The sequence below is a fragment of the Mauremys mutica genome, chromosome 1 (assembly GCF_020497125.1).
Source record: "Mauremys mutica isolate MM-2020 ecotype Southern chromosome 1, ASM2049712v1, whole genome shotgun sequence".
Taxonomy (NCBI): domain Eukaryota; kingdom Metazoa; phylum Chordata; order Testudines; family Geoemydidae; genus Mauremys; species Mauremys mutica.
The window spans coordinates 124,275,744-124,298,215 of NC_059072.1; the positions used below are offsets into that span (position 1 = coordinate 124,275,744).

General features: G+C 41.1%; 1 protein-coding gene across 2 annotated transcripts in view; it reads right to left on the bottom strand.

Moving 5' to 3' along the window:
* ARFGAP3 (ADP ribosylation factor GTPase activating protein 3) overlaps nt 1-22,472 on the bottom strand; it is an 83,577-nt gene that overhangs the window by 55,815 nt on the left and 5,290 nt on the right. For both annotated transcript variants that reach the window (XM_044994466.1, XM_044994456.1), the window contains exons 2-5: nt 17,811-17,929; nt 16,066-16,138; nt 3,207-3,338; nt 696-779 (exon numbers count right to left, since the gene is read on the bottom strand). In XM_044994466.1, coding sequence (XP_044850401.1) covers nt 696-779; nt 3,207-3,338; nt 16,066-16,138; nt 17,811-17,929 — 408 coding nt within the window. The remainder of the gene's footprint in view (nt 1-695; nt 780-3,206; nt 3,339-16,065; nt 16,139-17,810; nt 17,930-22,472) is intronic.

Below are 22,472 nucleotides of genomic sequence, written 5' to 3' on the forward strand. Positions count from 1 at the left end.
AGAAAACCTCACTTCTTCAGATGGGGGTTTTTTACCCACGAAAGTTTATGCCCAAATAAATCTGTTAGTCTTTAAGGTGCCACCGGACTCCTTGTTGTTTTTGTGGATACAGACTAACTTGGCTATCCCCCGATACTGGATTTTTCTGTTACCATACTCCCCAGGCTACTGAAGCTCTAACAACTGAACTAAATGTTGCCTCTATCACTTCCATGTGAAATTGTAGAAAGGTGCACCGGGCACAGAGGAAGTGAGGCAGACTAAGTTTCAGCTGAAAAGGTGAACTAAAATTAAAAGAATAGTGACAGCATGAAGTACAATACTTTAGATCTTATAAAGATCAAATAAGTATTCTGGAGATTCTACTTTTTCAGGGAATTTTTCACTTACAAATTTTTGCTAGGAGCTATTGCGCTCTTATTGATTTACTATAAATTTATGGTAGATTTAATTAATTATAATGTTTTGATCTTGTCTGACAAATTTGCTGTGACTAAAAGTACAGCATCTATGGATCACAAAATAAATAGGGAAGTAGCTTCAACCCAACTGTTGTCAGACTAGCATCCTTCCTATAAAAAAAGTTGTGTTTCAGAGATTAGTGTCTAACTATCACAAAGTATACATTTAACAACACTGAGACAATAAGCACTTGAAAAGACTAATGTAAGAATTATGAACAGCATATTCTATACCTTCAGAGAAGCATGTGATGCAAAAAAATCCTCCTCTTTTTGCTGGGGTGACACAGGCGGAATTCCGCAGCCATCGATCCACAACTAGAAAAAAAAACATTTAATGATAAGAGCTTCAGCTTCCATCTGACATTACACAAAAATATTTAAAATTTCTTCCAAATACACTTCTACCTCAATATAATGCTGTCCTCGGGAGAAAAAAATCTTACCACGTGATAGGTGAAACCGCGTTATATCGAATTTGATTTGATCCGCCGAGGAACACAGCCCTCCCCCCCCCCCCGGAGCGCTGCTTTAGCGCGTTATATCTGAATGCGTGTTATATCAGTTGGTGTTATATCGGGTAGAGGTGTATATAGGACAAAAATGAAACTTTTTTTTTTTTTTTTTTTAACTGAGACTTAAATTGATCTTAAGCATACGGACAATGCCAGATTCATGACCCAGCCTTTTATCCCAAAGGCAACAAACTTCATTTTCCACATTGTCTGCTGTCCCACTCCAGTAACTGTCCAAAGCCGGTTCTCTTTTCCCACCCATTACCTGAAGCAGCAGTGTTCTGAACTTTTTAAATAAAAACAATAATTGAAAAAAATGGTCTTTTCAGTGTTGATGTAGTGCAGGGATCAGCAACCTTTGGCACATGGCCCGCGAGGGGAAATCGGCGCGGGCTGAGGGATGCGCTGGCCACCACCTCCTGCAGCCCGCATTGGCCTGGAGAGGCGAACCATGGCCAGTGGGAGACGCGATCGGCTGAAGCTGCGGAGGCGGCAGGTAAACAAACCGGCCCGGCCTGCCAAAGGTTTCCAATCCCTGATGTAGTGCTTTCAAAACCTAAAGTGCTAATTATAATGGAATGAAAATGTAGCATTTGATTACGATTAACAAACATACTTTGAACTAAATAATAAAAATAGGTTTTAGAGTTTCAACAATTTGATTCATATTCAACATTCCTTACATCACATACCTATTATATATGCCATACAATTCTGCATAATTATATGTACAATTTTAAACTGAATTGCTCAAAAGTGCAAAGATACATTGTTCTCCTTAAAGAATTCAGAATCCCCAAAAATTATTTATCATGGTGCAGGTGCATCTATGCTATATGCAATTAAAAAAAGCCACTAAGTACCTTAAGTAGCAATCTAAGATGATTACAGGAAAGCATAAGGTAATGTTTTAAAAATAACTTTCAGGCTAGCTACCTGCTGACTTTTCCAGATAAATACATGGGGAGGGAGGTTGTTATTGTTTTTTAAGCCCATTTGATTTTTAAATGAATCTTTCTTTTCCCACTGTGAAAAGCGGTTTCCCTCCAGACTGTTGAATTCTTCCTAGGAAAGATGCCTCACTGTGACCTTTGTGGGCAAATGTCGTTTGAACCATTTACAGCCCTGGAGTTCGATCCAATAAGATAAAACCATTATTTTTTTTCAAATATCTCACAGCTATCTAGGTTTGTTTTTCCCCCTAATATTCCCATTCTGCATCAGAGTATAAGAATCAAAACACAAGACTGTTAGACGACAACTGGAAAAAGCCTTCCAAACTTTCTCAATATGGCTTAGCCCTACTTTGAAGGAATCCTCCTACTCACTCCCAAGAGTAAGAGGGTGACAAAGTTTCCATCACATTTAAGGGCTCAATTGGCATGGTACTGATATTTAACTCCCCATTGATTCTGAAAGAAGACTGAAGGCTTTCAGCACATTGCGGGACCTTGCAAGTCAGGACTTTAATCCTTTGCCTGCACCCTGAGACAATTGATCAGAAAGTCATTTCTCATGGTAGTTTGAATTTTGTGGACTAGAAAACTAACAAACTAGCAGTCTATTCCATAAAGGTCACAGAATAATAAGTCAGTAGTAACTTTACTTCTAAACTACCATGAGCAGGATTTGAGCCAGTGACTCAGAGAAAGAAAGTCCCCATATCATTACCAAACCCCAAAAGTATTTTTTTAAAGTATGCATTTAATCACTTTTGCTGACCATCCTTTTGTGTACTATTTTCACCTGCTCTATTAACTGATAGAGGTTCAACTCCAGAAGAAGCAAAATACATATACTTTACAAAAAAAAAAAATACTGACACTTTTTCCATTAAAGTTACATAAATTCATAAATGTGCTACTCCATAACTACAATAAGTGTAATTAAAAACAATAAAAATTACATATTTTTAATGAAATCTGTAAGGTTTTTTCTAGCATTCAGATGAGTACTACTGTGTTAATAGCTATGATTAATCCAAAATTGTGTGACAGTATTAGCTCACACTTGACTTTCTCAGCATTTCCCTCCCTCCCCAACTAACAAGATTAGTTTCACTACTTCATCTCCTAGCCCCACAGATTCACTGCAATTTGTATTTACTTAGCTACAAAAACAGACACCACTCTACATTACATTTTAGCTACTGTTTAGAAATCTAAAATTACTTTGGAGCCAGGAAATCAATTCTTTTATATTAAAATGAATGATCTAATGCATTACTTACATCAGTACCATGCTTCCTTGTTGCTTGTGTTGCAAGATATTTAATCTTTTCCCTGTAAAGTTGCGCACCACGACTATTGTACTTAGCATTGGTATCATTTGTTGTGCACCCATGTTGTTGGAAAAATGCAGACTATAAAAATAAACAAAAACATGCATATTATGAGAATAGAATTAAACATTTGTGGGGTAGAACAAGACAATTTTAAATGGTTAGATGCCAAATAATTTTATTTTAAAAATTACTAAAAAATTATATAATTTATTGGACCAGCTTCTGTTGGTAAAAGAGACAATAGAATTTGGTCCAATAAAAGATATTACCTCAACCTCTTTGATTCTCTAATATCTTGGGACCAACACGGCTACATCATCACTACATACAAAAATATTTAGTCCAAAGAAACAAGAAATTATAGGCCAGCTCTCATTACTTGTTTCTTTTACTGCCAAATCATGGAAATCCAAAAATCAAAACACATAATTATTGATACAGTCTATTCATGAGATTATCTATGGGGATGTGACTCCATTTTAGACATAAGATTTATAAAAGAACCTCTACAGGACACCATGATTAAAAACCAAGGAAAATAATCACACTTATTAACCATGGCTATATTATTATTAAAAAATGGAAAAGAAAATATTAAACAAAACAACCCAAATGATCAGAGATTGTAATTGAAGTAACCAATTTCTCTATGCCTCTCTGTGGAGAGCTTTTAGCAGAGATTACATCTTTGACAATGCCATCTGTGGGTCATTCTTCATTTAGCCCTGGTCTACACTACAGGGTTAAGTCAAATTTAGCCGTGTTAGGTCGATTTTATAATGAATACAAAAGCAACCGCATTCTGTCGACCTAAAGGGCTCTTAAAATCGACTTCTGTACTCCTCCCCGGCGAGAGGAGTAGCGCTAAAACTGACCTTGCTGGGTCGAATTTGGGGTAGTGCAGACACAAATCAACATTTTTGGCCTCTGGGAGCTATCCCAGAGTGCTCCAATGTGATTGCTCTGGACACTTTCAACTCCGATGCACTAGCCAGGTACACAGGAAAAGCCCCAGGAACTTTTGAATTTCATTTCCTGTTTGGTCAGTGTGGCGAGCTGAGCAGCACAGGTGACCATGGAGTCCCCCCAGAATCGCAAACAAGCTCCAGCATGGAGTGAACGGTAGACACTGGATCTGATAGCTGTATGGGGAAAAGAATCTGTGCAGGCAGAACTCCAATCAAGAAGAAATGCTAATATATTTGCCAAAATCGCACAGGGCATGTCGGAGAGAGGCTACAATAGAGACACACAGCAGTGCCGCATGAAAGTCAAGGAGCTCAGGCAAGCCTACCAAAAGACAAAGGAGGCAAATGGTCGCTCCGGGTCAGAGTCTCATATTGCTGCTTCTATGATCAGCTGTATGGCCATGGGGGGGGGGGGGGGAAGAGGCTACCACTACCCCACCACTGTTCTGCAAGGGGGGGGGGGGAGTCTCACGCAACACAGAGGAGGATTTTGTGGATGATGATGATGATGATGATGAGAATGTGCAGCAGGCAAGCGGTGAATCCATTCTTCCCGGAAGCCAGGACCTTTTCATTACCCTGGAGCCAATACCCTCCCAAGGCGGGATCCCTGACCCTGAAGACGAAGTCACCTCTGGTGAGTGCACATTTGTAACTACAGTACAGGGTTTAAAAGCAATAGTGGTTAATGTCTGATTTGCCCTGAAGACCTGGGATGCATTCACAGCCAGTACAGCTACTGGAAAAGTCTGTTAACGTGTTCTGGGGATGGAGCAGGAATCCTCCAGGGACATCTCCATGAAGCTCTCTTGGAGGTACTCCAAAAGCCTTTGCAGAAGGTTTCTGGGGAGGGCTGCCTTATTTCGTCCTCCATGGTAGAACACTTTACCATGCCAAGCCAGTAGCAAGTAGTCTGGAATCATTGCAGCACAAAGCATGGCAGCAAATGGTCGTGGGCTTTGGTTGCATTCAAGCAACATTCGGTTTATATCTTTCTGTGTTAGCCTCAGTAGAGTGATATCATTCATGGTCACCTGGTTGATATAGGGGAAATTTTGTAAGGGAACAGTAAAAGGATCCCGTTCATGCTTGGCTGTTTGCACTTGGCTAAAAGGGATCATCCGTGAGAATAGCCACATGGCGGGGGAAGGGGGAAGGACTCATCCCAAATAGCCACACAAAGGGGGGGGGGGAGGTGTGTGCTGCACATCCACCTGAAAACCGCAGCCCCTCCTTTTAAATGGCAAACCCAACCAACATTGCTTGCTATGGAAAAGGAGGGCGCTGCAGTTGAAAACATTCCCACATGTTATGAAGGTGTTAGAAGCCAAACCCACGTACCCTTTGGCTTACCGTGGCTGCCTGGAAACCGAATTATGTTGCCCAACCGTGTGTGATGTGTCACCATACCGGCACACGCTCAATATAAAAGGCAAAATGCGACCTTGTACCTAAAGCACATGTGCTGTCTGCTGTGAATTGCTTCATTCACTGTGAAAGTCTCCCCCTTTTGTTCTCAGAAATGTATCTTAAATTTTACTCTCCCTTTTTATCCCCCCGCAGGTGCAAATGTTTCTATGCTTCCCCTATCATCTCCGTCCCTGAGGTTATTGCAGATTAGAAGGTGAAAAAAACGCACTCGCGCTGACATGTTTTCCGAGCTCATGCAGTCCTCCCGCACTGATAGGGCACAGCTGAATGCATGGAGGCATACAGTGATAGAGGCCAGGAAAGCATTCAGTGACCACAATGAGAAGAGGCAGGAGGTGATGCTGAGGCTAATGGGGGAGCAAATGGACATGCTCAGGCATCTGGTGGAGCTGCAGGAAAGGCAATGAGAGCACAGGCCGCCACTGCATAACTACCTACACTCCTCCCCAAGTTCCATATCCTCCTCACCCAGACGCCCAAGAATGCAGGGGCGGAGGCTCCGGGCACCCAGCCACTCTACTCCAGAGGATGGCCCAAGCAACAGAAGGTTGTCATTCAAACAGTTTTGATTTGTAGTGTGGCTACAATAAACAATGTGGCCTTGTCCTTCCCTCTTCCCCCAGGCTACCTTATCAGTTATCTCCCTTTTTAAAAAAAAAAAAATAATAAAGAAAGAATGCATGGTTTCAAAACAATAGTGACTTTACTTCCTTTGCCAGCTGTGATCGAAGGGGGAGGGTGGTTGGCTTACAGGGAATTAAATTCGACAAAGGGGGCAGGTTTGCATCAAGGAGAAACACACACAACTGTCACACCGTAGCCTGGCAAGTCATGAAACTGGTTTTCAAAGCCTCTCTGATGCGCAACGCGCCTACCTGTGCTCTTCTAATCACTCTGGTGTCTGGCTAGGAAGTATGTCCCTTCTTGCAGCTGCTCAAACAGCTCAGAGTTTCTAAAGATGCGAGCGTCATGCACCTTTCCCGGCCATCCCACGTTGATGTCTGTGAAACATCCCTTGTGATCCACTAGTGCTTGCAGCACCATTGAGAAGTACCTCTTGTGGTTTATGTATTGGTTGGCCAGGTGGTCTGGTGCCAAGATAGGTCTATCCGTCTATCGCCCCACCAGAGTTAGGGAAACCCATTGCAGCGAAGCCATCCACTATGACCTGCAAATTTCCCGGAGTCACTACCCTTGATAGCAGAACGTCAGTGATTGCACTGGCAACTTAAATCACAGCAGTCCCCACAGTAGATTTGCCCACTCCAAACTGATTCCCAACTGACCAGTAGCAGCCAGACGTTGCAAGTTTCCGCAGGGCTATTGCCACTCGCTTCTCAACTGTCAGGGCAGCTCTCATCTTGGTATTCCTGCGCTTCAGGGTGGGGGAAAACAACTCACAGAGTTCCAGGAAAGTGGCCTTACGCATGCAAAAGTTTCGCAGCCACTGGGAATCATCCCATATCTGCAACACTATGCGGTCCCACCAGTCTGTGCTTGTTTGCCAGGCCCAGAATCAGCATTCCACCGTATCAACCAGCCCCACTGCCGCCATGATGTTCCAATTGCCACATCCCATGCTTTCAGGAACATCTTTGTCCATGTCCTCCTCACAATCGTCCTCGTGCTGCCGTCTCTTAGCCAGGTTCTGCACATACTGCAATATAATGCGCGAGGTGTTTACAATGCTCACAACAGCAGTGGTGAGCTGAGCGGGCTCCATGCTTGCCGTGCTATGGCATCTGCACGGGCAACCCAGGAAAAAAGGCGCGAAACAATTGTCTGCAGTTGCTTTCATGGAGGGCGGGAGGGGAGAATGACGACATGTACCCAAAACCACCCGCAACAATGTTTTTGCCTCATCAGGTATTGGGAGCTTACCCCGGAATTCCAATGGGCAGCGGAGACTGCAGGAACTGTGGGATAGTTTCCCACAGTGCACCGCTCCATGAGTCAATGCTAGCCACGGTAGTGAGGACGCACTCCGCCGACTTAATGCACTTAGTGAGGACATACACAATCGACTGTATAAAATCAATTTCTAAAACTCGACTTCTATAAAATCGACCTAATTTTGTAGTGTAGACATACCCTTGATTAATTAAGACCAAGGTATATTGTTTCCCAAAATTATTGTGAAGCCAGTCTTAGTATCTTAGATACTTAAAAACTATTTGCATATGGACATAATTGGTTTAAGGGCAGGTGAAATTTGTCTAGGTTTTATTAATAGCTAGCAAGCTTATAGATGGGAAAAGGAAACATTCTCAGTTAAATCCTATGAAAGAAATATTGAAATTTGTTACTTAGTTACTTTAAGCACCTGTCTTGAGACAGGTCAATTACAAATATTTAAAATCTCAAATCCAGTTAAATCCTACTATTTCTCTGTTTACCAATGTTAGGCCGGTCTTTCTCTCCAGGAATACATGGTCTAACCATTAGATGGTTAACAGGAGAAAATGTTAGTATCTTCAGTTACCACAGCATTTCCATATCCCAATAAAATCATTACAAGAATTTCAAATATAATCCCTTCACAGTGTCTTTGTTAACTTCTCACCAATCCACATTGAAGTCTTGGGTAGGTTTTCCTTGGGTATGGTTTCTTCTTGAGTCTTTTCTGTTCTTAGCTATCTGTACTAGTAGCTTGCTTGTAGAGATGGACAGGATGAGTTGCGGAATGCTTGCTGTTTAATCAGGGTAGCAGTATGTGTGAGATGGAGGAGGTGCTCACTTCACAGTTTTATACCCTTTCCTTCCTATTTTCATGAAAATTATAGGAAAACATCTCTTTCATGCATGTTTAGATTCCAAGTTCGTTGCTGTCATTCTTTCACTGGCTCAGTACTTTCCTGAGTTGTCCTTAAGAGCCTCTTCATCTTATGAAGATGTAGTTTGTTAATGATATATGCATTACAATTGTAATTCTTTCTTGACAGTTATATCTCTCGTCTTTGGGGCAGGACGGTCTCACAACACCTTTGAAGTTAGAGTTTTAACTCTTCCTTTTTGTTCAATTCATTTTCTGAAGCTAGCACTTCAATTTTATTAGAGTTCAACAGAAAATAAAATGCTTTCAGAAAGTTCAAACACACCTGTTTTTTTATATAAAAGTTTTTTGTTTCAAAACAATCTTTTAAAATTAGTAATTATTTATGTAAAGTCTTTCTAAGAGTTATTTAAATAAGGTGTTGATTCTTTATAACAATTTTTGGAGAGATATTTATTCTTGTCTTCCTGAGTCGCATGAGGGAGTTGCTTGAGCATTACCAGTAATTAATTAATTCCCTGTTAATATAAACATTCTATTCTTAAATGATTTCTTACATTAGTAACTAGTTTAGTAAAATCATTAATTCTATGTTGATATATAAAGCATGTTACCATTTATACCAATTATATTAGGAAATTACATTAGACACTGGCATATTTGCAAGTATTTTAACTAAACAAAACAATCTGTCACTGCAACATTTAAGAAATAAACATAGGCCTGATCTACACTACACAATTAGATCAACGTAAGCTTCCTTATGTCGGTGTCTACACTACCAAGTCCCTTTCGCTAATGTAACTCGCCTGCTACGTCGACTTAATTACTCCACCTCCACGAGAGGTGTAGTGCTTAATTCAACATAGGTCGACGTGGTGGCAATGTAGGCACCGCGTTGCTTACACTGACTTAACTGGCCTATCGCAGATGTCCAACAGTGCTCCGCTGTGACCACCCTAGTCACCATTCTCAACTCCGCTGCCTACAGTCAGGTACACAGAAAACAGCCTCTCCCCTGTTTAAGGACCATGAACTTTTGAATTTCCATTTCTTGTTTGTTTGGCATAGAGCGCCCACCTGCACAGCTCACCATGCCGGCTCCATGCTGGAGTACATAGGAGGTGGAGGATCTTCTGGGTCTGCGGGGAGAAGAGTATGTACTGGTATAGCTCCAGTTCTGCCACAGAAATGTAGACATATACGAGCAGATTGCTCAGGACATGGGGGAGAAGGGCTATACCAGGAACACGCAGTGTCACATGAAAATCAAGGAATTGCAGCAGGCATATCAGAAGGTAAGGGAGGCGAACAGTCACTCTGGTGCAGCACTGCAGACATGCCATTTTTACATGGAGCTGCATGCTATTCTCAGTGGCAACCACACCACAACACCCAAGAGCAGCATCAATACCTCTGAGGAGTCGGAGTCCAGGGCCACTGCAGGCAATACTGAGGAGTAGGTCTTTGACAAGGAAGAGGAGGAGAATGGGAGAAAGGCAAGCAGGGGATCCATTGTCCCGGAGAGCCAGGAGCTGTTTTTAACCCCGGAGCAGTGCAGCCAGTCACAGCACAGCAGCATGGACGAGCATGATGCCAGAGAAGGAACCTCTGGTGAATATGCAATTCCAATTAATATGTTGAGGTCACATGCTCTCGTATGCTATTTTTTTAATTTAAAAAACTAGTTGAGGTAGAGTGGCTATCTGCTTTCCAGTGACTGTACCAGCTATGCAGAGGGTGCTCTGCGAAAAAGATTATTTATCTACATAGGGATGTCCAGGGAATCCTTCATAGAGATCTCCAGGAAACTTTCATGGAAGTATACTGCAATCCATTGTAGAAGGTTTCTGGGGAGGACTTATTCCTTCCACTGCAGTAGGACACTTTCCCACACCACTCCAGTATTAATCCATCTGGCATCATCACAGTACACAGCATAGCAGCATAAGGACCTGGTCTGTAACCAACACTTTCAGTAGCTGTTGCATTGCTGCCTCTGTTAACCTCAGAAGCGTGATATTAGCTAAAGTCACCTAGGGAGATGGTGGTAGTTTTCATTTTAAATTGCTTGAACCACAAACAGTAGTGCCTGTGGGGCCCCCTTGAGATTTTCTGCCCCTTCACCAACGCTTTACAACACATGGCTGTAATTTGGGTGGCAGGAGTCGGCACTGACGTCAGAAACTGCAAGCCTCAGGTACTAGAAAGCAGCAGCAGCAATGGTGGGAGTGGTGGGGGGAAGGAAAATGTTGTGGTGGCCACCCGCCACTGCAAACGCACACACCCATGCTGCCTCTGCCAAGGCATGCAGTTTGGCAGAGGGAACACTGGTCTCCGACCTCCAGACAATGCCCATGTTACAAAGGGGAGGTGGAAACTCTGGTCCCACTATGGGTTTGCTCACCCAATGCTGCAGATGGTGCAGTACCCCTACCCGCAGGCCATACTCACCATGGCTGGGACAGCAAAACAGTTCAATTAGTACCCTGTAGAAATGAAAATGTTCAGCTTTACACTTGTGTGGAGTCAGGGAAGTGATTTTTATATAGCAACTCCACACTAGATCCTGGGTCTGCATGGATCGTGGTTCCGCTCTGCTTTGCATGGTTTACAGCTGAAAGTTTGGCATTCAGCTCTTTCTCCACACTGGCAGAGAGGCTCTCCCAGATAAGATGAAGGCAAAAGAGGATGTGTGATGACATGTTTAATGACATAATGAACGCCTCTGGGACAGTGGACACCGAGCTTTTTCCCTATCCCAATTTTGTTCCACCATCTTTCCAAGATTTAACTCTTTGTCAGATCTTTCAGTGTCTATATGTGACAGTCAGTGACTAACCCTCTTGCAGTAAACTAAGAGGGGAGGTGTGACGCTCTGTACCTCGGGGGAACCCGCAGAACCCCCATATTCATCCTTGCAAAATGATTTTGTGCTATCCAATGTCACCAATGGTCCCTGCTTGCAGCTTTTTGAACAGATCTGTGTTCTTCAAGATGCACACATCATGCACCTTCCTGGATCATCCCATGCTGAAGTCGGTAAAATGCCCCCAGTGATCCACCAGCACTTGCAATGCCACAGAAAAGCATCTCTTTCTGTTTATGTACTCTCTGGCAAGGTGATCTGGTGCCCAGATAGGGATATGTGTGCCATCTATCGCCCAACAGTAGTTATGGAACCCCACTGCAGCAAAACCATCCACTATGTCCTGCACATTGCCCAGAGTCACTACCTTTCTTAGCAGAAGGTGATTAATGGCCCTACATACTTGGATCACTGCAACAGATTTCCCAACTCCAAATTGATTTCCCACTGACTGGCACTGCAAGCTTCCACACAGCAATCGTCACTGACTTCTCCACCGTCAGAGAAGGTCTTATTGTAGTGTTGCTGCACTGCAGCGCTGGGGAAAGCTCTGCACACAATTCCTGGAAAGTGGCCTTGTGCATATGAAAGTTCTGCAGCCACTGCTCATCATCCCATACCTGCATAATGATGCGATCCCATCAATCAGTGCTTGTTTTTTGGGACCAGAACCTCCACTATGTTGAGCCGCTGCATGACTGCCATCAGCAACCGGGAATTGTTTCATTCCACGGCTTCCCTTGGGGCTATTTGAAGGACACTGCCATGTTCCATGCGGCAGATCTCACGGCTCTGGAAAAACCACAGGATAAGGCACGTGGTGTTTGCAACGCTCACCACAATAGGGCACAGCTGAGCGGTGTCCATGCTTCTCTGCATATGGCATATGCGTGGCTAGACCAGCTTTTTGAAAAAAAGGCATGAAATATTACAGATTGCAGATGAAATCAGGGGAGGGAGAAAACTGCTTTATGGGACCTTAAAGTTATGTTTCCAGTGACACTTGTGAGAATGTTTTGGTCCCATGAGGCACTGCAAACCCTTCCCAAAACTCCTCTGTGGCAAGTTGCCCTGTGAGATAGAGCAATGCACCCTGGGTAGCTATGTATCGATGCAAGTGCTGCTACTGAGGACGCACTTCACTGACAGAGTGTGGTGTGGACATGCACAACCAACCTAAGTCGACATCCCACCGTCGTAGTAATTAAGTCTGTAGTGTAGACATGCCCACAGGTTTAAATCATTTTCAACTACACATGATTTTTCCTAGAGACTTTTCTGAATGAAGTTTTTAGACTAATTATAAAATTTCAAAAAGGAAATTTTCTGAATTCTTTGTGTAGGTTTACTTAGACATTTTTGCTGTTGTTCTGGGGTTGTTTGTTTGTTTGTTTCGGACAGGTGGAAGGGGGATGAAAAAGATCATTTACATTTATTGATCTGATAACACAACCCTACATTCCTTTTTACAATTAGGTATTTTCCTAAAACATGATTTTTTTTACATAGTTGGTTTTCTTGAAATAAGAATTACATTTGTACCAAGCTGGTATGTTATACAAAGGGAGGTTTCTTGGTCTAGATAAGACACTCTTTCGGTTTGTCTGTCTCCGGCGTTACAAAAAGCAGAAACCTCCTGGAATTCCTTTAACCATCCTGAACATGTTATAATATAACTAACTAAAACAAACAAGTGTTATATTTTTGAGCATTTTGGCTATAACCTACTTGTATCCATATCTTTATATTCACTAAGGATACAAACAAGTTTTAATAAGTTAAAAAGTTATAATAATATATTAATATCAGTTTTGCATTAATAATAAGGTCTGTCCAACACACACTAATTAATTTAAACAGTTTTAACATTAAAGGTTCCCTGATTGCAGCAAGACAATCTGAACCACTGTTGAAATCTGGTCTCTTTTTCCTGGTCTTGTTCCAGAACAAAAACAGAACTAGTCCACTAAACTAGCTGTGCAACAGTGCAAAATCTATGAAACACTATGACGACTATAAACATGCTAACAGGAGATTTTAATTTAAAAAATATTCAGAAAACCTCTTCATGCATGTTGCAAAGAACCCTAGTCCTGGAAAGGATGGAACTGAGGAAGCTGGGGACCAGACAGTCTCTTACAACCATAACTCTGAATGTTCTTGGCTATACAGGACACTCATTTCCAATAGGCACTGCTCTTCCTCATGCTCTCCAGCCAAGTTGAACTTATCACCATACGTGGGAATATGCAAAATCCACTTCAACAAACATATTTGATTACAGAATATCTTACTAAAATAAAAGCTTAAAGGAAAGAAAAAACCTTTATTCATTCAGACTTCATGAATGGTGATGATGGAGTTCTTCTAATATGAAAACTAATCTATCAACCTACATAAATTACATTGGTGCATTCCAAAACTGCTTGAAAGATCTAGGTCTGGTGAATCTGAAACTTTGACACTTTCTTCAGAGCACAGTTATAGATGATAAATAATTCAATATTAGTAACATGTAGAAATGCTTGCCAACCTACTACAGTAACTCCTCAATTAACGTCCTTCCACTTAACATTTTTTCAAAGTTATGTACCTGCTCAATTACGGAACATGCTCATTTAAAGTTGTGCAATGCTCCCTTATAACATTGTTTGGCTGCCTGATCTGTCCACTGCTTGTAAGATTCTGTGGAAGAGCAGCGACTTACAAGGGAGCATTGCACAAGTTCCTCTTCTCCCCCTCCCCCACAGTGCTTACCCGACTGCCAAACAGCTGTTTGGCGGTGCGTAGGACTTTCTGGGAGGGAGGGAGGGAGGAGGCAGCACGGGGAAGTGCCACATCTCCACTCCTCCCCCTCCCTCCCAAAAAGTCCTAAGCACGAAGTGCTGGGAGAGAGGGGCAGGAGCGGGGATGCACCGCGTCTCCGCTCCTCCCCCTGCCTCCCAGAAAGTCCTAAGCGCTGCCAAACAGCTGTTTGGCAGCGCTTAGGACTTTTGGGGGGGGGGGGAAAGAGGGGAAGGGGAAGGAGCCGGGATGCGACGTGCTCCATAGTGGAGGTGGAGTGGGGGTGGGAAGAGGTGGGCCTGGAGTGGAGACGGGACGGGAAGAGGCGGGCCTGGAGCATCCCCCTGCAAAGTTGGCGCCTGTTCTTCTCCAGGGAAGCTGCCGCTGCAGCGGTGCTTCATAGCGTCCTTGCCTGCAGCGGGCTGTGCCTGTGTGGGGTAAGCCAGGGGCACTTCCCAACCACAGTACAGTACTGTATAGTATGCAATGCCCTTTGTCTGCCCCCAAAAAATGTCCCTGGAACCTAACCCCCCTGTATTTACATTAAATCTTACGGTAAAACTGGATTCGTTTAATGTTGTTTTACTTAAAGTCGCATTTTTCAGGAACATAACTACAACATTAAGTGAGGTGCTACTGTATAGCTGAAGGCTGGATACAGAGTGTAACAGTTTCTAGACAGGCTAACAAATCCAGCGACTGTGTTTCAGTCTTAACTGCAATAGGCTCTAAGCCCAAGGTTTTCAAAACTGTGTGCCTAAAGTTAGACTCCTAAATACATATTTAAATGTCCAAATAAACTGCCAGTGACTTTAATGGAAACTTCTGGGTGCTCAGCACTTTGAAAAACCTGGCCATTTATTCAGGCCTCTAAATATACAGTTACAAGCGTGACTTTAGGCACACAGTTTTGAAACTCTCAGCCTCAGTTACAAGAAAAAGCTATTCTGGGAAGAAGAAGAACCTCAGAAGACTATACTGATTTTCTAACGACCTTAGATATTTCTAGGGAGCTAATCACTGTGGTAGCTGAGGTTCAAGATTAAATTGCAACTACAGTAAAGAAATAGCAAATATTAATAATATTCTGAAACAAGAGTTAGTAAAAAATAAAACAAAAACTTTATATGAAATATATGACAATGCAATTTAAGAGAATTTGAGTGCAACTATTACAGAAACCAAGTTACCTGGGAAATTTTTAGTTCATTAGCTACGGTATCACAAATTTCAAACAGTAACTCATATTAGATAATGAATTTACAAGGGCCCTGATGGTACCAACTGAATTGCATACAAGAACTCTTATCATTGTGTATTAGATGACAAAACACAAATTTTGAAAAGATATGTTTTAATATTTTCCCTTCGCCATATCTGTATTCATTTCACTTTAAAAACTGAACTTTGGCCAACAAAAATAAAGCATATAGAAGAAAAAGTAAAAACTAACCTAATTATTTTGGGTATTTGCCATTTCTTTAAAAAAAAGATCTGCATTTTTGTCTTTTTTTCCTTAGAATATTAGGATAGAAAATAACCAATAACATTTCATGCTATCACTTGTGTAATCTTTCAGCACAGCTGATTCTTCCTTTCACTAAGGCCAAAACATATGGAAAATTCAAAGTAACTTATTGTATTTCACTAGAATTCTAAGAGACACATTTATTGATCTTATGCCTTTGAAGTCTGTGCAAATCTCTTGAAACAGCACACATATTGTCATGACCCCATTTCCATATAAACTAGTTTCTTCCCAACAGGATGTATAAAGTTTTAGGAGTGAAGCAGTTAATTCATTATTTTAACTTGAAACACACAAAAAATACACAAATATTCTAGGGGGCTGTGGAGTTAACTTCTTCATCCCTGAATTCTTCACTAACACATGAAATGAGCAATGAAGCTAAGTGTGGAGCTGTTAAACATGATAAGCAAATACTTGAAATAAGAAAAACCTTTCTAAGATATACTTACGGCATTAGCATTTCCTCCTATTTGCATGCATCTCAACTGAAACCAAGACCAGTTGGAATCTAATTCCGTAGATCTAAGCAGAGGAAACATTTTAAATGTTATTTTCAAAAACAATTTTAAATACATCTTTTAAAAGTTGTTTTAAGAAAAACTAGCAGTTTGTAATAAATATTACAGTTCAAAAACCTGTATTATTGTAGACAAAACCCCTACACTAACTCAAGGCATGTCTACACTACAAACTTAAGTTAAGTTGACATACAGCCACTGCAGTAATTACTGCAGTTTTTCATGTCCACACTACCCTCCTTCTGTCAGTGGTGTGTGTCCTCATCAGGAGTGCTTGCACCGACTTCAGAGGGGAAGTGGAGTTATTATGTTGGTGTACTATGGAATAACTTGTAGGCATAGGGATCCTGTACTGTTTTACTGAGGACAAAATTAAAGGGTCTACTCAGGACAGTCACAAGAATCGAAGTACCTTTTGGGCTGTCCATAAAACTCATGCATAGCCTTAGGTAAGGCAGGGTTAGCAAAGAATTTCTCCCAGGACTCTAATTAACTGTTCAGTGTCTAAGGTCTGGTCTACACTAGAAAATATTTAATAGCATAGCTGCACCTGCAAACTCCCCTAGTGTAGGATGCAGCTTCTACAGGCAAAAGAGTGCTCTTGCTAGCATAGCTTACACCAGTTGCCTGAACAAAATAACCTATATCAGTAAAATAACTTTTTTGCTCTTATAATTGCATCTACACAAAGGCTTTAGCTGGAATAAAAATGTTGTTTAAAATTTAAAAAAACCCACACTTCTAACCACTTTTATTGTATCAGCAAAAGTTTTAAAGTGTAGACCTAGGCTATGTGAATAGGGAAAGCTCCATTAGGCTTCTGTCTGTGTTTAAAGTTTTTCCAATTACAAAAAGTCAAAAAAGAAAATGAAAACTGCAGGCAATATGGTGGAGGCCCTGACACAATACAACTCCCTTTCCAAATATTTACATTTGTGCCTACGTATGAGAATATAACACTCTGACAATCTCATTCCTGCAAAGATAATCACCTAGTTTTTGTGAAGGTTCCTTCAATATTCAAAGGCAGGGATAATTACACCTGTTACCAATTTTCCATATTTTTCATTTTATCAGGGAAAGCAAGTATCATCTCACCTGGTACACCACAATGAAGAGACTACGGTGCCATATTTCACCATTACAGGTTTAAAGAACAGAGGCATACTGTCCTTTTAAACATTTCTGATGCATGTACTCATGAAAGAATACTCAGTACCTTGTAACACAAAGCTAAAGATGACAAACAATCTCTACGCAAAGCTGCAGAAATCTGGCTCAACCCTGATATAGAAGAACCATAAAGATGAGAGAATTAAGTTCAATTTCATGCCTGTTCAAATCTTCATCTCCTGCAAGGAAGTTTGAACAAGGCTGCCAACAAGGGACTTAATTATCTTTGTACCACAGCTTGTGCAATGTGAACACGTGCACAATAGGAACTCTACTGAGACTCTCTCCTCTCTCATTTATCTAGTTCCCAAATACACAGCAGATAACTTGCAGCCAGTACCATTATGAGATGGATGTGAATCAGTAACTTAGAATGAAAAGCTCATTCCCTCATTAATAAGTGTCCACAATAAAAGCCTCTGAAGAACCACATAATGTCGTGACAGAAACACTGGAAACAAATCTTACCACTTATTTAGCATAAAATCGTGCTAACTACTTACCGAATGAAACTCAAGTGAACACCAAGTGATCGATGGGTCCCTGAGCAATCAATACAAAGAAAAACACCGTATGTTATGCTTGCCCAGCTAGGATTTTTGGCTCCACAGTCAAAACACACCTAAAAAAGATAAATTAACAAATTAATCAATTCCTACTAAAAGATACTTTTTGACTAATACCTATGTAGTGCTTAGCATTTTAAAACTAATCCCCAGACCCCAGGTTGACTAGTTCATTTTATATTATCCCTACTTTATAGATGGGGAAACAAACTGAGGTTAAGCAACTTGCCCACCTCTCACAACTAATCAGGAGCTCGCAGAATTAGAAATCTGAAATTCCCGGCTCCTAGTCTGTTCAATCCACTATCTTCTAAGGAACTCCTAAATTCAACATAATTAATGACAAAGTATCAGAGGGGTAGCCGTGTTAGTCTGGTTCTGTAGAAGCAGCAAAGAATCCTGTGGCACCTTATAGACTAACAGACGTTTTGCAGCATGAGCTTTCGTGGGTGAATACCCAACTGCTTGCATCCGAAGAAGTGGGTATTCACCCACGAAAGCTCATGCTGCAATGACAAAGTAGTCACTTCCACTCATACGAACACTTACTCATTCCATCTATTTAGAATGTAAGCAGCTACATAAATTGTAAGATACTTGGGGATGAGAATTTGTCTTCGTGCATATCTGCAGTACATCTAGCATGCCGCTGGCAACATACAAATACATATATTATAGAATCTTAACATCATAATGTTCAATTTGTTAAAAATATTTGTGAAAAGTGTAACACACTTCCTCGCAATCAACTTATGCTATCAGCCATTTAGTTTTTATATTCTCAAGCTTTTGTGTTTAAAAGACAAGCAACATGCACATTTAAGAGAACCCATATCAAAATAGCCCAAGAATAAGTTTGTTACAACTCATTCTATATTATTAAAAACAACAAGTGTTTAAGGAATAGCATTTCAAGGACATTCCTCTCTCATCATGGTAATAAATGATTCAGATAACGTGTCTAATACCAACTGGGTCTATTCTCTTCTCAATGGGTTTATGTAGCATCAGTTAATATTGTTGGTAATGATGTCCCACATGCTTTCCTTTTCCCCTGTAGATGCAAAGGGTTCCTGACAGCAAAACCAGTATGGTAAGCATTCTTCCCATGTATTGCTTAACCCAGCTCTCTGTGGCTCCTAATGTGTCTGTTTGGGAACAGAGCCAGAGGATCTGTTGTTACGCTGATCCTCTGGTTCCCCATAACACAGAAATGAGCAGGCAGAAGTGCCACACAGCCACTCTCTTGCCTGAAGGAAGGATCCCTTGCATCCATCCAAGTTATGCAGGATTTGGGCCTGTGCATCTATTTTCAGGATTTGCATGGAAAAATTAGTTCAGTTTCATATTTCACCTTTCATGTTTTGTTTCAGTAATCCTGACTTTTATTTTTTGGTGGCTGAGGGAAGTGAGCCCTCACACTCAACTTGATGGCATTTCTCTGTATGTAACATAACTTTTGAACCTGAATTCTAAGATTATAGGGAATGTTCTAGGCATCAGTGGGCATAACTCTATAGAGATTTTGGTGAAAAATAGAAGAGGAATATGGGGCACAAACAGAGGCCTTTGCATCTGGTTAGCAAACGCAGCAGCTCCTACCACCTCAGGAGTATGTCGATAGATAAAGGACTGGTTAATGGCATCCACAAACACATTCAGCATAATACCCCACATCTCAGCTCTGCCCATCCTTCCAACACAGTTTACAGTAACACCACCCTGAACGACTTGCCTCCCAGACAGACCGTTGTAAGAATGGTGGACGGAAAATGGGGGATAGGGGTGCACAAAGAGCTCATTTCAAGGGAAGAATAATTGGGGACTCTGACATGGGGGGGAAAGGAGTACGCAGAGCCCCTGTCATGGGCAGGAGGAGGAAATTAGGGGTGCGGACTTAGAGCCCTTATTATAATGAGGAGAATGGGGGACAATGGTATGGAGGGAGGGGACCCTGGGAAAACAAAGAGCTCCTGGCACGGTGGGAAAGGAGGGAAATATGGAGGCACACAGAGTGCTTAGCACAGGGGGAAGGTGGAGGCACAAAAAGCCCTTGGCATAATGGTAGGGGGAATGAGACACAGGGAAAACACAGAGCTCCTGGCATGGTGGGAAAGGAGGTAATGAGGGGGCTGACATAGACCCTGGCTTTGGGGGAGGAGGGTTGCAGGAAGTCCCTGAAACAGAGGGACATGGGATGGGAGACTAGCACACAGGAAGCTTGTGAGAGGAGTAAATGGAGGAACGCAAAAAGCCCCTGAGGTGTGCAATGCTCTCAGCCTACAGAAGCGACAACGTTTACCGATCTTTTTCCTTTAAAACATTTACTGCAAATAGACTAAGTCCTAATCTACACTTAAAAATTAGATCGACATAGCTATGTTGCTCAGGGCTGTGAAAAATTTCACACCCTGAGTGCCAAAGTTAGGTCAACCTAAGCCCTGCTGTAGAAGCAACTAACTAGACAGAAAGAACAGGAGTACTTGTGGCACCTTAGAGAATAACTAAATAAAGTTGTTAGTCTCTAAGGTGCCACAAGTACTCCTGTTCTTTTTGCGGATACAGACTAACACGGCTGCTACTCTGAAACTTGTAACTAGACAGAGGAATTCTTCCCCCAGCCTAGCTACAGTACTGCCTCTCAGAGAGATGGATTAACTACATCAGTATAAGAATCCCTTCTGTTGATGTAGAACTGTCTACTCTACAGCACTATAGCAGCACAGCTGCAGCACTGTAGCTGTTCTGCTGTAGAGCATACATGCCCTTAATTATGCCACCTAATAAAAAAAATCTTGCTATCAGCACGGACTTAATGTCCAAAACTCATCCTTTTTTTTTTTTTAATAATCCAAAATTGTAATAAAAATTATTTCAAATATGAGCCTGGTCTCTTCCGCCCCCCCCAATTTCTTCTAACTGAAGGAAAGAAAGTGTTCATACTCGGACTGAAGCTAATAAGACCAACCTGCTTGTTTCTAAACATGAGAAACCAGAATATACTTACAGCTCTATTCTGTGTCCTAGACTCTAACAATCTACCCCAGTGAACATAGGAGAAAAATATCTGAATGTCAGGAAGTGGATATGTTTAAACAACCGAGTGTTTAAAAAGTTCAACATAATAAGTAGTCCAAAATATTGCATTTTTCTATGTGATTTATAAACATTTGTTCCCTTATAGCTTTCTTGATTACATCATCTTAAAACTGATTGCATCATCTTGTAAATTTGACTGTCACAGTGCAGTGAAGTTCAGTATCTTTGCTGGTGCAGGATCTAGCTCTAAATGAACTGGCTATTTTACTGTGTCGTCTGTGAAAATTCACAGTATGAAATCACGTATCATTTATAAATAGTTGGGTATACAGAAACAATGTATATACTACTTTGTGAAGTCTACTATTTTGTAGACACTGCATCTTAGGTATTAAGCACCGTGCACACCACTATTGTTGCAGAAGTAGAATCGTCCACCTCATTAAAACAATATTTACATTCATTTTACTCAGCATTCAGAACTCTTTTTTATTCTAAACTTGCATGAACTGTGACAGGAAATTAATATAAATTTTAATTAGAACTAGCATTTCTGAAATAGTTTATGAAATCATTTCCACCTAAAAACAGAGCAGGGGTATTCCCCACACTGTTTTAGGTACAGACATTTGTCAACACCAGCAAGGAAAGCAGAACCCTGATCCTAAATTCTAGCAGGCAATTAAAGCAGAAAATCATTCTCAGTTACTTTATTTCGAGTTTTGCTTGTAATACTGTTTCTACTGCATTGATTTTGGATGTTAAAATGTTTTTTAAAGGAAGCTTTTCTGTTCATCATCTTAATAGTCATTTCTGAAAAATCAAGCATCAGCTAATCAGCATGTTTGCACCAGAGAACAGATAACTCACATAAACTCTTTAGTGTCTTGCAACATGCATTTATTAAACCAGTACTCACAGTATCTCTTTATATATAATGATATATACCACTACCGGATATGGAAATACACTAAATGTAGCCCTAAGAGATTTTGGTGAGTGTGGCACTTAAGGAGCTGGGCAGATTAACTGAATCCAGCACTGACCCCTCTGCGTAATGTCCTCTCTAGATATATTAATTTTAAAAGAATACAATTAACATATATCAAACTACACAGTGTTGATAAATAGTCTATTTTGACTGTTACAAATCTTGCTCAGGCAATTAATTATTCTGATCTTTTAGTGAAGCACTGTCAGTGGGTACTGTACTATACACAAAAATAAAGACAGCCCATGCCCTGAAACACTTACAGTTTAAAGAGATTAGTTATCCCCTACTTTTTAGCATTGAACAATGACACAAAAAATGACAACACAAACACCAGATGCTTTGATGTTTTTATAATTTTTGAAAGGTCAGTAAATTAAGTCATATACTTAGCTGAAAGGATTACTTAATTACACAAAAATTTTAAGTAAATAAGATTTAGGTCCACACTAGATATCTTACAGCGGAACAGCTGTACCAATGCAGCTGCGCCACTAAGATCTCTCATGTAGCCGCTCTATGCTGACAGGAGAGAGCTCTCCCGTCAACATAATTAAACCACCCCCAAA